We start from the raw sequence: 15,829 nt of genomic DNA, 5'->3' as shown, positions 1-15,829 counted from the left end.
AAAGGTACTTCACAATATCACATGTAGCCACAGTGTAATCTGTGAGGATGTTTAATTGCTGATATTTCTAGCTTCCGTGCAGCTTTTCAAACACCTAAAAGCCAGGAGGTAACTTACTATGTTTCAGCCCCCACCAAAACCCAACAACCCATGTTTGCCACATGCACAGATTTTACTGAGACAACTAGACAACAGTCCCACTTGTAAAAAAGCAGGGAGGAATCTGTTAATAGTAACTGAGAAATATTGACAAGCAGACTTCTGATCTGCACCGCAGAAAACAAAACTACAGGCCTGGAACATGATGAATCTCTGGAGTCCAAATACCCCATCACTGCAGGTGGGGAGATATCATTGCCTGCAAGGGTTGGTCCATGATTTTTACCAGATTTGATTTGTGTGGAACTAACCAGCACCGGTGCTGATGCACAGCTACACAGGAGAAGAACAGACAAGGCACCTTCCCCCCGCAGTTCAGCAGACCTATATGCTCTCTGCTTCAGCATATACTGGGATTTAACCACTTTTGGGGGCTGTTATCAATACGTGGGGTTGTGAACTGACATTAAAAAGCCCATGCAGTGAAACTAAAATGTTTCAAATGTGAAAAGCTAATTATGGTAGCTGGATTCACATTTAATTTGATTTATTGCCCTTTTTTACAATGTGTAAAAGCCAAAGTAATACAAAGAAAGTGAAGAAAAAGAACTAAAACCCAATAGGGCTCTAGCTGCTTAAACCACACTTCTAATGACACTTCAGATTACTTGCTATAACCTGCTTGGCTTCCTGTTGCTATGTGGTATCTTCCAGTCCTGTGCTTTCCTATGCCTCTGCTGTCCCTATCACACCTAAAATGGTCTAGACACCTATGCTTAAGCAGCTGAATTTCACGTATGCATAGTGCTTACAGAGAAAGACAAACAAATTGAAACAATAAGAATTTTGTATTTTAATAGCCAATGCAAAATCAGTTTAACCTACTAACCTGATTTCTGTCACAGATACAGTATCAATTCGTAAGAGATGGAAGGCAAGAAGAGGAAATAGTCTGTGGAAAACTGAGGAGCAGTGAAATGAAAACAGCCTACAGGCTGACATGTCAAACAAATTATAGACATTTATTTTCATTACAATTGGCAGTTTTCATGGCTCTTGCTCACTCTGATGTATGAGTAACCGGAAAAGCAATCACCACTCTCAGCAAGGGATAGCTAATGCAGAGTTTCACTGAAACCACACACTGAATGTACAAACTACTTATTTTCTCACTTCTACTCTCTTGTGAAAGAGCCTGCTGCAATTTTTTTGTGCTACTTTGGGTAACTTCTGTAGAACTCACTAAAAAAGTGACGTGTTTTCTCTGTGTTATGATGTAGCCCAGATCAAAGCTCCAACTTCAAAACCATGGAGATTTGTGTATTTGTGCGTGTGTGCATTCAGAACTGAAGTCTTAACTTTGCACTTCAAGAAGATTCTGATGCTGAAATCTGAATATTGTGGCCAGAACTTTCATAATATATTAACTTTGATATATTCTATCTTATTTCTTGGTCTCATCTTTGGTTACAAATATATACATACTCAAATTTAGTAACACCAGAATTTATTACCATTTAATACGGTGCTGCTTTGTATTTTTGTGTTTTCTTCACCTGCTACTACTTGAGTTTGGTCTAATCTTACTGCACCAGAGGCAGCATCAGAGGACTGATCTCTGGAGATCAGCTTTTAATCCCTTTACGTTTTTTCTGTCTTTATCACAGGAGTGACTGAATGTGGGAGAAAGCTCTTAACTGTACTTTTGTGGCTCAATATAGTCTTCAGCACAGGATTAAGCTCTGCTTAAGAGTCCTTTCCAGAGGCAGGTTCATCCAGTCTCGTATTCAAAGCACACTGAACTCCAGGAGGGTTTTCCCATTTGAAAAGCAGCTTGGAGTCTTCTGGCTTTCTCCAGGAGAAAAAGAAAGGCTCTGGTGGAGTCACTAAGTGACTCTTTCCAACTTCTGGGATAAAATTGATATCCTGAATATGCAGGTCAGTCATAGCAATTTGCCTGGCGTAGCAAAAAGAAAATACTAACTTGTTTCTTCCATGTTTTTAACACAAAGATACCTGTGCAAAAAGAATCTAAAGCAGCTTTACTACTAATCAGAGCATCACTTCTGATCAAAAAGGGACTGAATCCAACAAACAAGGTACTGATTCTTCAAAAATTATCCCTGCACTCACACTTCTCTTCAAGACTCAAATGTAAATTAGGAAATCAGCTGAAGCCACTAAAAAAATCATTTATCTACTATGTTGTTAAGTATAGTTAAGTGGCAGAAAGTTATCTAACATACCTTTATACTCCATCCTAACTTTCTTCTCCTGCAGCATTTGAACTGAGCTGTTCAGGGAATCTTTCTTGTTGAATACGTATGACTTACATGCAGGAGATGTATTTTTGCAATTAAATGCAGTAATTTAAGCAGATTATTGTAATGAATATACTAGATGGAAAAGGAAGATAAGGATAGAAGATGTAATATGCTTTTTTTTTTTGGTAGCTGATTCTATTCTGAAAATGAGATAATGTATTTATCTGTGTGTTGATTAGTGTGTACTAGGACTGTAAATCAGTTTTCCATTCTATTCCGTTCCATTCCCGTCTTGTGCTCTCTGGGTTGCCATTCACATAGATATGGCCTTAGGACTGAAGGAAGCAGATTCGTTGTTTGCCATCTAAGAGAACAAGCAAAAATGAACAGTTACTTGTTAGTATTATTTGACTAGCAAGCTCCCAATATTGCCCTTATCAGGCCTCCAAGTCATTCAGCAGTGTTTTACAGGAGATATCTACAGAAGATGGCTAGAAAGAAGGTCAGTGATAACTGGTGTCAGGGCCAAACAGGTATGGAGAAGCATGGTCTCTGCAGTGCTGGACCTCATTACCCATAAGCTCCTGTGACGACAGTAAGCCTACGATCCTATTGATTTGGGGCCAGTGATGCCGCACCACGACCACAGAAATACTATGGAAGTAATCTGTGAGTGAGAGCTCAAGAGTTTCCATGGCAGAGCCTCAGAAGCTTGGGACACAGTAGGGATTTATATGCTGACAAGAACCTTGCTTCACAGATATCGTAGGCTAAATAAAAGCTTACAAATGGAATTGTAATAGCAGTGGGAATATGACTACAGTGAACAGTTCAAAAAACGTAGAATATAAAGGATAGCATTATTAGTAGTGTACTGCCTCATCTGTTTTTTCTTCTGTATCCTTTTGTTAGCTCTGAGTTAATTACTTTTTTCACAAAGACTCCTGGGCATAGCAAGGAGTATAAGAATGAGGTAAGAGAATGACTTGCCAAAGTGCAAGACACTGGGAAAAAGCACCTGGAAAGAGACTGAAGACATTTGGAGGCTGATCCATTGCATGTAAGAGGAGCTATTTAATCCTGAATGGGATTTGACACATCAAAGAAAGGAGGAGGGCTTCAGGGAAAGAGGAATTGTAAATTACAAACAAAAAACAAAACAAAAAACCCAAAAAAGTCATTATACCAAACCAGGGGAATTCCAATACAGTGCTTGAATAGCATTTGTTGGAGTCATTTGTCTGAGACCTGGTACAAGACATTTCAACTACAAGGAGCCATATAATACTGCTGTATGCAAAGCATGACCAATTGGAGACATCATTAGGCACGCCACCATTCAAGGGTGCCAAAAGCAGTATGCACTTCTACCCAGACATACTTGAACAGACCCTTCCTCAGCTTTCTATTACCATCTCAGCGAAGTCATCTGCGCAGCTTGCCCGTATCTGTTCAGCGGTCAGAGGGCTATTCAGCACAAAGCTCGTCTTCAGTCCTCTTTCATTCCTCGCACTAGTTACTGCATCTCTCAAAGCAAAGAACACAGAGCATCCCAAGAAAAGTCCTGCCTCACCTATGCCCTTGAAAAGAAATAAAAAGAAGCCAAATAGGTGTAGGTTTAGAGCAAATGAGAGGAGTACATGCCATGTCAATATCAACTAAAAAGCTTAAAAGTCAGTGACTCAAAAAGAGTTTCAACCTTCAGTAAGTAAATTCATTTTAGATTTAGTGGAAGCAAGCTTAGATCACACCAAGTCTTCTGATAGTAGCTGCTTCCTGGGAGCCAAAAATGTTGATTCAAACATTAGGTATTGATTTTAGAATCTGTTTTGCTCATTGCTAAACTGAAATTTAGAATTAGTAGCAGATAAAATTAAAACAATCCAAATCCAGGTACAGATACAAGTAAGAAACAAAGCCTGAACTCATGAGAATTGTCTGTGCGCAAACACCACTGACCCCAGTGGGCTTGACATCCTTTCACTGGTTCTGACATAAGATTCACATTTGCTCCTTATCTCAAAGATAGGTCAAATCTACCCTTATTCCATAGTCCTCTCAGTGCTGTGGTATGTTAATGTGGGCTGGAGTAGGATATTACAACTGTAACTTACTTATCTCCTTGCCGAAGTACAAGAACCAAACATCTTCCCCAAGCATGCTGCATGAAGAAAGAATCATACCTTCTTGCAATATTATACCCTAAATATTATAAGTAAAACAATTCTACGGATATCTGTTTGAAATGCTAAAGAAGAGGAAATGAAAACTTACATATGTTTTGTGTCAGAGTAATTTCTCTGTCCTGGGATCTAAGAATTCGGCCCTGTAATGGTTTTCTTACCTTGGATGCATAGATGGCATAAGGATTTTGGGAAGATGACAGCAGGGAAACACTAAACTGTTCTGGAATATCACAAACGGCAGGGATCTTATACTGATCTGGACCCCGAGTATAGAGGACTCCTTCTGGAGAATACTTTAATTCTTCCATTGTGTACAGTCCAATGCCTTGAACAAAGGCACCTTCAATCTTTAAATAAGAAAAGACATAGCATTTACATTCTCATATTTGGTAAAATGGGTAAAATTTTGTCAAGAACTGATTTATATCACTAGCTGTTAAAAGATCGTTTTCATTCCTGCTTGCCTTCAAAATTTTGGGGCTACCTTGGTGGGAAAAGCTTTCACACCTTTATTTCATACCAGGCAGAGACAAATGCTTTCATGATGAAGTGATAGCAGGGAAACACCTTCATGAATTTCAGGCTATAAATGGGGAAGGCAGATCAAATGACAGGAGAATCTGGAGAATGTAGGTCACAAACAGGATTTAAGTTCAGCAAATAGTGGGCATGTATACATACAGGAAGTATTACAGGTTGACACCATGGGTAAAATTCAAGCTTCACTGATGGAAAAAAAGACTCAAATGTGGCAAGTCTACAAGTAAAGGACTTTCTAATATGATCTATGACTTTTAACATTAGTAAGAAATGAACGTTTTCTGAATTAACGAGGTAATCTTAATTTCAGATAAGGCTATTGGTGTAAGAAATAAGACAGCAGGAACTTCTTGGCACATACCTGTCCTATATCCACAGCTGGATTTATGCTGCATCCAACGTCCATAACAATGTCTGTTCTGAGGTTCTGTCAATAAAATTCAAATGCATATTACTGAGAGAGATGCATAGAGTGGAAGCATTAGAACATAATATGGGTTAGAGCTAGTATTCATTGGAATAATAGACACTAAAATAGAGGCCCCTCCATATACATAATTTCAAAGTAATTTCCAACACCCAACAAGCAAAATAGGATTGCCCCAACTTCATCAGAAGTTTAGACAGCCTTGCCAGATTTTTCCTACTGCACAAGGAAATCCCCATATAAATAAGTACAGATAGAGAGCATATGATCAGTTATCTATAACATTTAGCTGTCTCAATGGTCAAAAACCTGGAAATAGAATATTTAGCTCTGCTGTTAATTCGTTTGCTGGCAAAAAGTGAGAGAATAAGCAAAGAATGTCAGATGTCTGCCATAACCTGAAAGGTGAACCCATGTGACATTAGTACAGATGTGCCAAAAGCTTCTTAACACTGCACAACTTTCATTCTGCTCCACCTGTAATTTGCATTTACACTTCAAATATATCATAATGTGAAGACAGGTTACTTACTAATAAAAAACCTGAATGGCTGTTGAAGCATTTAGTGATACAAACAAACCTCATTCACATTATTTCCAAAACTTCCATGACACTCAGTCTTTACCTTGTGATCTCCTGTTAGGCAGTTAATTTCAACCTCTGAACAAGCAGCTCCATAAAGAAAATACGTGAATGGCTGTCCTTCCCCTTTCTCCCAATCCATGTTTTCATTGTAACCTCTGATGGAAGGAGATTAATGCTTGCATCATAACAAAGCAGATGAGCATATAGAAGTTTGAAATAACTTTAACTTTTAGTCTTAAATAAAAGGTCAGACCCCAGCAGTTAAGTTCCATGAAATCCTACAGAGCACTAGTAGTTTAGCTTTGATGGATCTGGTGTTTATATAAAATATAGCAGACAAGCAAGCTATTTCAATTCAGGAGAGTCAATAACCAGCACAATCCCAGAAATACACTAATAAAGGCATGGTAATCAAGTACACAATACGAATTTAAGGGAATTCAGAAAAAGGCAGAAAAACTGGTCAGGACCTATGAAGGAATAACTTACAAGGGAGAAATTAAACAGTTAAAATTGCAGAAACTGCCTACAGAATGAGAGAGAGGGTTAAAACAGAAATATTGAAATAAAGGTGTAATTACTTAGAAGAGAGTGGGACTTACTGAGGAGACTATAGTAGTCAGGACTGATGGGTAAATTCAGCAGACACAAGAGGACAGTGAAGTGTGGTATCTCTGAACTATGGGAGCTGCATGACCAAGGCATATTTTCTGACCATATGTGACTGAAATGTCTTTGTTGAGCATATTTAAAATTATACTCCATAAAACAATTATAGTATAATTCAGAGCACTGAACCATGTACTGAACAAAAGATACACAAAATCCACATATTCAACTTCCCACATGTCATCTGGCTCAGCTGTCTTTGAGATTCTTGGATGTGAAGAATATAACTGGGTAAGAACTAGATTAATACAGGATTTGAGGCTCATGGAACTGCAGATTGTTTTGGACACCATTTAATGTCAATGGCAAACTATGACTGTTCCTTGCTTTGGAGATACTTTTCCTTTCTGGTTCTTACACATACTGTGAAAGAATTCAAAGAGAAAGGGCCACTAGACTTGCACTGAGAGAGAGCAGTGGGAATTGTGTTTAAGATTACTGTGTCCTACCCTAGCATGTTGTTGTGAATAAATCCAAATCTAAGAGTATACATGGTGGGAATTTTCTGAGGCTCCAGAAGCAGAGAGCTCAAAACAATGGCCCCAAAACTAGGTCTCATGTGAGCGCTAAGTCCCCCCCTAGCTTTCAGTCAGTGCTGAATCATAGCATCCAATTCCTGAGAGAGTTTTGTTGTGCTTTTTTGCTTGGTTAAGTTGTTGCTGTTGGTTTTAGCTTTTTGGGTTTTGTTTGTTTGTGGGTTTTTTTTTTTTTTAATTTGCCATGAGTTTCTCTTAAATCAGTCCCAGTCTAACCTAGGTGTTTTTTAGAAACAAAAATGTAGTACCTAAAGTAGCCAGTAGCTGAAAGACTCACACTCTGTTCAAAAGCTTCTTTAATCTGTAACATATAGCAATGTTTGTGGTGAACAACGGAAGGAACACAGCATGCATGTATTTACTTAATTTATATTTATTTACTTATTTAGATATATTTACTTATAAAAGAAACTGTAACAAATTGTAAAGAAAGGAAGACCATCTGAGTTAAGCATGTTTAACTGCACATGGGGCCTAATACTGTACAACTAAACTCCTTTTAGATGGGCAATCTGAATTCTTTTGGCAATACAAGAATAGACTAGTCAACAGTGGCGTTCTTGCAGAATATTACTGGCAGTGCCATAGTCAGAAAGGGCTCTGTTCAAGTTCAACAATAACACATCTCTGTCAGTTGAACAGAGCTGGTTGGTAAGTCACTGAGTAAGAGATCTGCATGACTTATTTGCACAAAAGTGACAGCTGGAAAGAGAAATGCTCTTTGCAGTGCTCTTCTGCCACTGGTAAGAATGACAGTATGAGGTCCCAAATCTATTCCTTTTCAGTCATTCTCAAGTTAGATTCACTCAGTTCACAAGTCAAAAAGGTGTTTGGGTTTTTTAAATTATCTTTAATTAATTGTATTTTACTGACTTTGCAAGATAGAAACTTACCTCTCTGCATATATTAACATTTTTTCTTAGGTAAGCTATTTGTGCTAGTATTTTCAGTGTGTCTGATTAATTTGATATCCATTAGAGGAGATTATCTTTGCATACGTAGCTGTCAGCTGCCAAGCTAGCACATGTATGCCAACATTATTTGCTATTGCTAGGAATTACTGCTGCCAAGAGCTTACATCTTCACAGTCATTATAGTATTTACTCACTTGAGAAGAAACACCCTGATGTACTGAATCTGTAAATGTCCTTTTCATACAACCACAGACAACAAGCAATTGACAAGAAAACGTAACAAACAGGTTTTCTTTTAACATCTCAATACACAGTACTAGATTCTCAGCCATATCTGCACAAAAATAGTTGTTACTATAGGAGAAAGCTTTTAGTTAAGAAGATTCAGTTTCTAGTCCTAAAATTTTATTCAAGTGGGCACCAGACAAGGGCCATTTCTGTAAATAGCTTTAGCACTATTTCTGTACCACTCTACTGCAAATGTGACTAATATTATAAGTAATTACATATTAATTAGAGTAACAGAAACAAGGATTCCTGCTACCTTTTATGTAATTCTGTAGTATACTGTATATGGGAGAGAGATGGAGGTAGGAAGTTGAGAAGGCTTCTCTTTATTGATTTGGCAAAAACAAAGCACAGCCATGTAAGAAAACTGACACTGCGCACATATACCCTCCTGTCAATCTTTTGGCAACAGCTTGTCTGAGGGTAAGCTGGGGTGCACTGTGTTATTGCACAAGCTGATATTTTTGTATATTAAAAACTTCTGTGCCTACAAATGTGTCTTCACAGATAGCCTCCCCTCCTTTCCAACTAGATAGAATCTGGGGATTTTTTTCCCACATAACTAAACCAAGAACCCACACTCCATATTTCTGTGAAATAACCTGTTTCTACAGTTTTTAACTTCAGGATTATTAGGCTGAGCAGACTGATAGATTACAATACACATATCAGAGTTTCTGCAAGCACACAAACAAATTTAGTAGGATTCACGTCTTACCCATTCATTCCAGGTCCCTTTTGGGTTCTTGTTGATGATAGGCTGCAGGCGGTTCAGAAGAGTTTGGCAAGCATCCTGGAGAGAAGTCAGGAGAATATAACCCAAAATTAACACAGTTTGGTACTATTCAAGATATGTTCTAGTTAGTATAGTCTTTATACTGATTATCTTGGTTTGAAAAAGTATGATAGGACGCGTCATGTTAACTGCATACACACAACCCTTATAAAGGGTTAAGTTACGAAGGCTGGAATCTGCATGACTCAGTAGATTTAGAACAGGAACAGGGAAAAAGATTTGCATAGGACTAGTTAGTTTGTTATGTAAAACAAGGATTTTGTAAAAGATAGCCCTTCTGGGGAAAGCTCAGATCATATTCTGAAAACACCTAAGTACCATTACTGAGAAACTGTAATCACAAGTCATGTTTCGTCTTGCCAGTCTCCAGTGGTATTACTGGCAATCTCAAACTTGATTTCTACGATCCCTAATGCTTGAAGTTTGGCAGGTATTAAATACCCTGAGGGATAAGGTGCTTTGTTAAACTAATACTATTCTTTACCTTCACGGCCATGCCATTGACATCTGTCCCGGCAGATCCTGCTGAGGCACATGCATTGGGAACAGTTGTTGTGCTCGTTTCACAGAAGTGAATACGTGACATGGGGATGTTCAATTCCCGACTAGCAACCTGTTTCAGGAAGAACAACATATTCTTCTCTGTTTTAGAAACATTCTAAACACTCAGTTCCCTTGTACTTGCTGGTCAGCAATACCAGGAAATAACACCAGGACCAGCAAGTCCTCGTCCAGCCTCCAGCTGAAATCAGTTTGTCAGTACAAAGAAACATAAAGAAAGGGCAATGATTTCACCTGTACTCCAACTCTGCATTGAGACTCTGGAATCCAACATTTGGTTCCTGACTTTGCTGCTTATATCCTGTATGACTTAGGGCAAATTATGCAGGTCCAAATTCCAAGCTTTCATAAAGTTGATAAATGTATTTACAGATTAAACAAATACAACCATACACTAAAATACAACTGTACACTAATCTGAATGCTGTCTTCTTTATACCATGGTTTTTATGGGATCAGCCCCTGAAAATCTAATTTTTAGTAAGCCTCTACTCTTACCATTGGAAGAATAAAAAGCAAACAATCTGTATTTTCTTTCTGCTGTTTCTGTCACTCTTAATGAAGGTATTTTTGCTTTCTAACTCTCTTAATGCAAAGGAGCAGTGGCTATGCTCATAGAGAAACTGTCCTACTGTTACACTAACTAACCAAGAAGAAAACCTTCACACTGTTTACCTGCATGACAGAAAAAGCACAAGGTAACATTTGTTTGGATCCTTTATTACCTGAATCATTTTTGTATGAATACCCTGCCCCATTTCAATTCCACCATGTGTCAGAAGTACAGACCCATCAGTATAAATATGAACCAGAGCAGAAGCCTAAAAAAATAAAAACAAGATTAGACTAGTGAGAGATGTGTTGTATATGGTGATGAATTGATGAATCAAAAAACACAGACACAGTTTTGAAATGTATTTCAATTTATCTGTTTAATGCTTTTGAATAGAAGACAAAATTTGGAATGCTAGTTCCTACTCTTCCTCTACAATGAACTTGAAAAGATACTAATCCTTGGAGGTCTGCTTTTTCTGTTGCTAAATCCTGAAATAAATCTACACCTGGCAACAGTATCTCAATGGTTCCAAAACTAGCTGCAGGACCTCACTCACTAGTGGCTGTACATGCAAATTGCTGCAAGTTCCATTTTCTCTTTCACTGATGTTTGAAAGCCTTTGGACACAGGTTTTTCAACAGCACAGGTTGGTCAGACTGTAACATTAGTCACATCAGTAAGGTTTTGAATGAGATTTTTCCTTCTGGACTCAGTTGGAAATAGCCCTTTATACTACAAGGACCCTGTGACTTGAACAGAGACAGCCAGTTTGATATGACACAAGCCAGTCAATTAATTTTCAATTTATAAAATGCTGCCTATTCCAGAAGCAGTGGAATACACCAACATTAAAACAAAATATAATGTGAAGACCAAAAATACTACTGTCCTCCTTCCTTAGGTTTAATCTTTGATTACATCAAAAAGTAAATCTTTAAGAACTATATCCCATAGTACCCTCCGGGTCAGAAAGAATAAGCTCAGTGCTTATTCACTGGACACTTTGCCATCATTCCTCAAAAACTTTTCATAAAGGTGTCCAACTCATATATACCAATGCCACATCACAAGAGATGGGACTGGGCAGGGTCCAAGCTCCTGGCATCCTGAAAGCCAAGCAACTTTGATGGCAGCTTTAAGATAGCTAGAAGCTCCTGTAGCCTTCAGGGAACTACCTTTAGGAGGACCACAGATATCCAGACCTGAAATGTAAGACAGTTTGTATCCTAAGGTAGAGTAACTGTAACCTTCTATGGATAAAAAGCTTAGCTTAATTATTCTTTAAAGAAACTAACCTGTGAAAGATAACGTGCACCTAGTCCAAACGGAAACTTCATTGGTACAATGGCAATCCCTTTTTTCTTCCAGTAGTTTTGTTTGTTAAATTCATTGGCAGCTGTTTTCCTACTGTAGTATGCAGATTTCCCCATACATTCATTCCAACACCGTATTAAATTTTGTGGATCGAGCTTTTGTTTGAAGTGTGTCTGCTCATTCTCCTTATACATATTTATTTCCCTAATCTGAAATAAAAAAATTAAAACCTATCACACAATCCAGTTAAAGGCAGACTGACTTTTTGGGGGGACTATTAGACAACAAGAAGATTACCACATGGTTTTTGAACATTACCAGTTTGGTTCAGTTTGTAAGAACATGCTGCTCATTCAACAACCAGACATTGGTAAAAAAATAGTAATTTTAGCATAAATTTTGTCTGACTTACGGAAGATTTGTTCAAACAGTTAAGCTAGTCTAAAGGGTTTTAACTTTCCAATTGTGTAGACTTCATTTCAGGAGAGAAGATGCCTTCATTTTCTCACCTTTTCTGGTGATAAACCAGTTTTATCTGCAACTCCTGTTATCCAAGTTTCTGTCACCAGTGCTGACTGGGGAAAACCAAACCCTCGAAATGCTGTATTTGACGGCAAGTTTGTTCTGCAGGCATAAGCCCAGCATCTCAAGTGGGGAATCTTGTATGCATTGTCCATTTTTAATAAGGATACTGCTGCTACCTGTGGTAGGGGACAAACAGGTCTAGTTATAAAACGTCAGAACAGTGCTTCTTTCAAATTCACATTTAAATCTTCTTTAGATCTTAAATTGAGACAATTAGCTTTAAAATTGGGTTTCTGTCAATCACTCATAGTAAAAATACTCTTACACACACGTACAGACCTTATTAACATATTTCTCATGTAGCATATTAGTTTTCAGTTCTTTTTTTATATTCATAGAACACAGCTGGTGTACTAGCAGTTCAGTGCTGGTCACTAGTTAAGGATGTAGCCCATACTTCATTTTGTGATTGATTTTGCTCCTACTTTGATATCAAAAAACACATAGAACTAAAAATAGGCAGATTAGATTTAAAGCAATAGGAACTATGAAAGGATCTGATGAAAACATTCTGAATTATCACATCCTATGGAAATTCACAGTTAAGGTTTAGTTCCATCAGAAAGCATATGTACTGCAGTCTACATTGTCTTCTGGTTCTTCCATTTTTCTTTTAGAGACTTCACATTGCACAAAACCACAAGAAAGGGAAAATCCTATATTAGAGACCTCAGATTAGGTTCTAGGAGTCGGTACAAAATAAATAAAGAATTTTTTTAAAGTTCTGATGTTTCATGAAGAGGCCATAATACCTCTCCAATGTTAAGTTGGTTTCTCAGAATGGTAAATTTAAGCCTGTATTCCTACTGTTCCCACTGAGCTTTAAACAATAAACTTTAAAACATTTCTGCATAGAAACAACTGAAGAGAGCCTTGCTTTAATAACTGTGCATATGAATAACGTCATATAATGCTACCTTCTCACTTGGGAAATGCAAGTCGAAAAGTTATTTGTTGAATACAAGAAAAAAAAAGTTTTTTGTTTTTTTTTTTTAATTATGACCACAACTTTAATGCACTTCAGAGAAAGTACATGTATGAAGCTAATTAGTCATAAGAAAGCTATTCATTCACAAAACAGAGTGAATACAATGCATTATTATAATACATCTCATAGCTCTTGCAATGATTTTCCCAGAAATGTCTGTTCTAATCTTGATGCAATCATAGACTTATTATTAATTGAGTGAACAATAACAAAGTTAAGCATAGATTACTGGTATTCAACCCTCATGCTGAAGACCAGTATTTATTACAGTGAGCACCTAGTACCTTGGCTTTCCTGGGTGAGGCTCCTATAAAGTCAAGTCCTCTCTAAAGAAAGAACAAATCCCAAAATACTGTCTTGGGAACACACGGATAAGTCACGCTGACCACAATAAACGGGGACACTAAGTTCTGTAAAGCTTGTAATTTAATTTCCAGTAAACTTATTTCTCCTTTTAAAAGTACTGAATTATTAATGCTATAGGAAGAGATGCACACAGCTATCAATGTAATTAATTAAGGAGTGATGTTAGAGAATTAGGCTGTTATCATATGCGCTATTCCAGCTGCAGCTGAGCTGGGTGGAAAGGTTACTCAGTTATCACTGCCTCCCAGTTCTAGGTCCACCAGCTTCACTATAACATTGTAGAACTTCATCTTCAGATGGTTCCAATATGTGATTCACATTAACGTACATGCTTTCAATAATGATTTTTTCTAACCCAGGTTATTTTTCAGAACCTGGTTAGTCAGCAATAGCACTGACAGATTTCAGAGTGCATAACATACCCGTAAGTGGAGCAGTGACAAGCAGATGAGGGGTAGTAACCTCAATAAATATTTCAGCTACAGCTAGAATAGACCATACAAACACAAATAGCTAGTGACTCATATTAAAGCAAGCAACATTTTCTGCTTTGCAGACCTACAAGTGAGGAACTGAGGTATACAGCACAATAAATGCAAACCCAGTACACAAATGCATAGAGACAACTACCACTATGATTTTTATGAAGGCTAAAAAAGGTCTTCAAGCCTTGTAGACATAGAGCTCTATGGAGGCACAGATACAGGTACTGTGTATTTTAAAAGGAATACATTGATAGCTGACATGTTAATCATGGAAAAATAAGTCTGAAAAACCATTCATGAAGTGAATGCATGGGAAAATATCAAAAAGGATGACAGCGCTTCACTGCACTGAATAAGAACGAGTTACACCACTAGGTGTAGATTTTCCAACCCACAGTCCCTACATCAAAAGACTATATGATTAACAGTACACGTGCAAGCAAATTTAGCCTTCATAATTTTCCAACTAATGATTCCTTCGTAAGATTTGTCAGCTTATAAAATTGTTACCAGGACAGATTCATCAGGGGTGCATCCTCCATTAATGTAATATTTGACATCCACAGCTCTGATCCTACCATCATTCATGAAGCCAACCTACAAGGAACAACAATAACCTATTTAGATTTTAGTATTCATTTATTTCTTCTGTGCTTGTATATTTTGAAAATGAATGTAACCCACATAATTAGGCTTATACTGCACTATTAATTTCAGGCAGCATTCACTGAAATCATAGGAGAGAGAGACAAAGGAAGTATCTTCCTAAGATATTGGCTTCCCCACCTCTATAGATATAGCACATAATAAGCAACATCAGTCCACTGGGAAAGGAAGAAGCAGGGAAGCTCAGCAGCTTCCTGTGTCTTGCCTGACATGGCTAATAAGTGTGTCATCTAGGAGTGTTCACAGTAGATAAAGTCAAATCCCACTCTGACTGTACGAATACTGTCTGGCTAATGGAGTATATTAGTTTTAATTTTTGACGAAATGTTATCTTTTTCTCACATCTCTCTTTCACCTGTTGCCACTAATGGTTCCTGAACTCTCAACATGAGCTATGTCTTGTTTTCAGCTTTAGGGAAACATCTTATAAAATCTCCCTTACTTTACCTATGTAGGTTGTTGGGCTATTTGGTATACTATTTACATAGAACTTGTTTAGTGTAACTTCTTTAGCATTAATAGCTGAATTTGCTGAAGGCTTAGGCTGCAAGCTGTGAACTGCCACCTAGATATGTTGAACTTTTAAACTAGTTAAATAAAACAAGGCCTCAGAGCTGGCTCAAGCCAGGAGATAAGGAAGCTACAATCACCAGCAGAAGCTGCAACCTTAGAGATAAGAAACAGCCTGCCTAGAAACAATGAAAGGACCCAGTGAAGAACAGGAAGACCCTCGACACTAATATTACTATTGGTCTGAAATGTTGCGTGAGGGGTGAGGAACTTAGATTGTAAGCCCAGGGATTTCTTTGTTCAGAGTCCCTCTTCGGACAAAGCAGGATAGGCTTATCAATTAGAGGAAAACCTGGAGATGAACCCTCTTATGGTGGCTGGCATGCGTAATTTCTAAGACAAGTAGAGATGTAAAGGAAGGCAGAAATTGTCCTAATGAGTAGTTATGACTGAAGACACTGCATGAGCAGGAAAGAGATTAATTTCCTCCATA

General features: G+C 37.7%; 1 protein-coding gene across 4 annotated transcripts in view; it reads right to left on the bottom strand.

Annotated features, from left to right (window-relative positions):
* Positions 1-928: 928 nt before the first annotated feature.
* Positions 929-15,829, bottom strand: part of LOC136009777 (aldehyde oxidase-like) — a 43,504-nt gene continuing 28,603 nt past the window's right edge. For 3 of the 4 annotated variants that reach the window (XM_065670013.1, XM_065670014.1, XM_065670015.1), the window contains 12 exons: positions 14,671-14,757; positions 12,246-12,437; positions 11,718-11,945; positions 10,592-10,687; positions 9,790-9,918; positions 9,228-9,302; positions 7,556-7,608; positions 6,143-6,257; positions 5,451-5,516; positions 4,708-4,896; positions 3,776-3,943; positions 929-2,727 (listed from right to left, as the gene is read on the bottom strand). In XM_065670013.1, the coding sequence (XP_065526085.1) occupies positions 2,677-2,727; positions 3,776-3,943; positions 4,708-4,896; positions 5,451-5,516; positions 6,143-6,257; positions 7,556-7,608; positions 9,228-9,302; positions 9,790-9,918; positions 10,592-10,687; positions 11,718-11,945; positions 12,246-12,437; positions 14,671-14,757 (1,449 nt within the window). In that variant the 3' untranslated portion in view covers positions 929-2,676. The remainder of the gene's footprint in view (positions 2,728-3,775; positions 3,944-4,707; positions 4,897-5,450; positions 5,517-6,142; positions 6,258-7,555; positions 7,609-9,227; positions 9,303-9,789; positions 9,919-10,591; positions 10,688-11,717; positions 11,946-12,245; positions 12,438-14,670; positions 14,758-15,829) is intronic. The other variant, XR_010610644.1, reaches the window with a different exon arrangement.

The sequence above is a fragment of the Lathamus discolor genome, chromosome 3 (genome assembly GCF_037157495.1).
Source record: "Lathamus discolor isolate bLatDis1 chromosome 3, bLatDis1.hap1, whole genome shotgun sequence".
NCBI lineage: Eukaryota > Metazoa > Chordata > Aves > Psittaciformes > Psittacidae > Lathamus > Lathamus discolor.
This window is presented reverse-complemented; position numbering and strand designations above follow the sequence as displayed.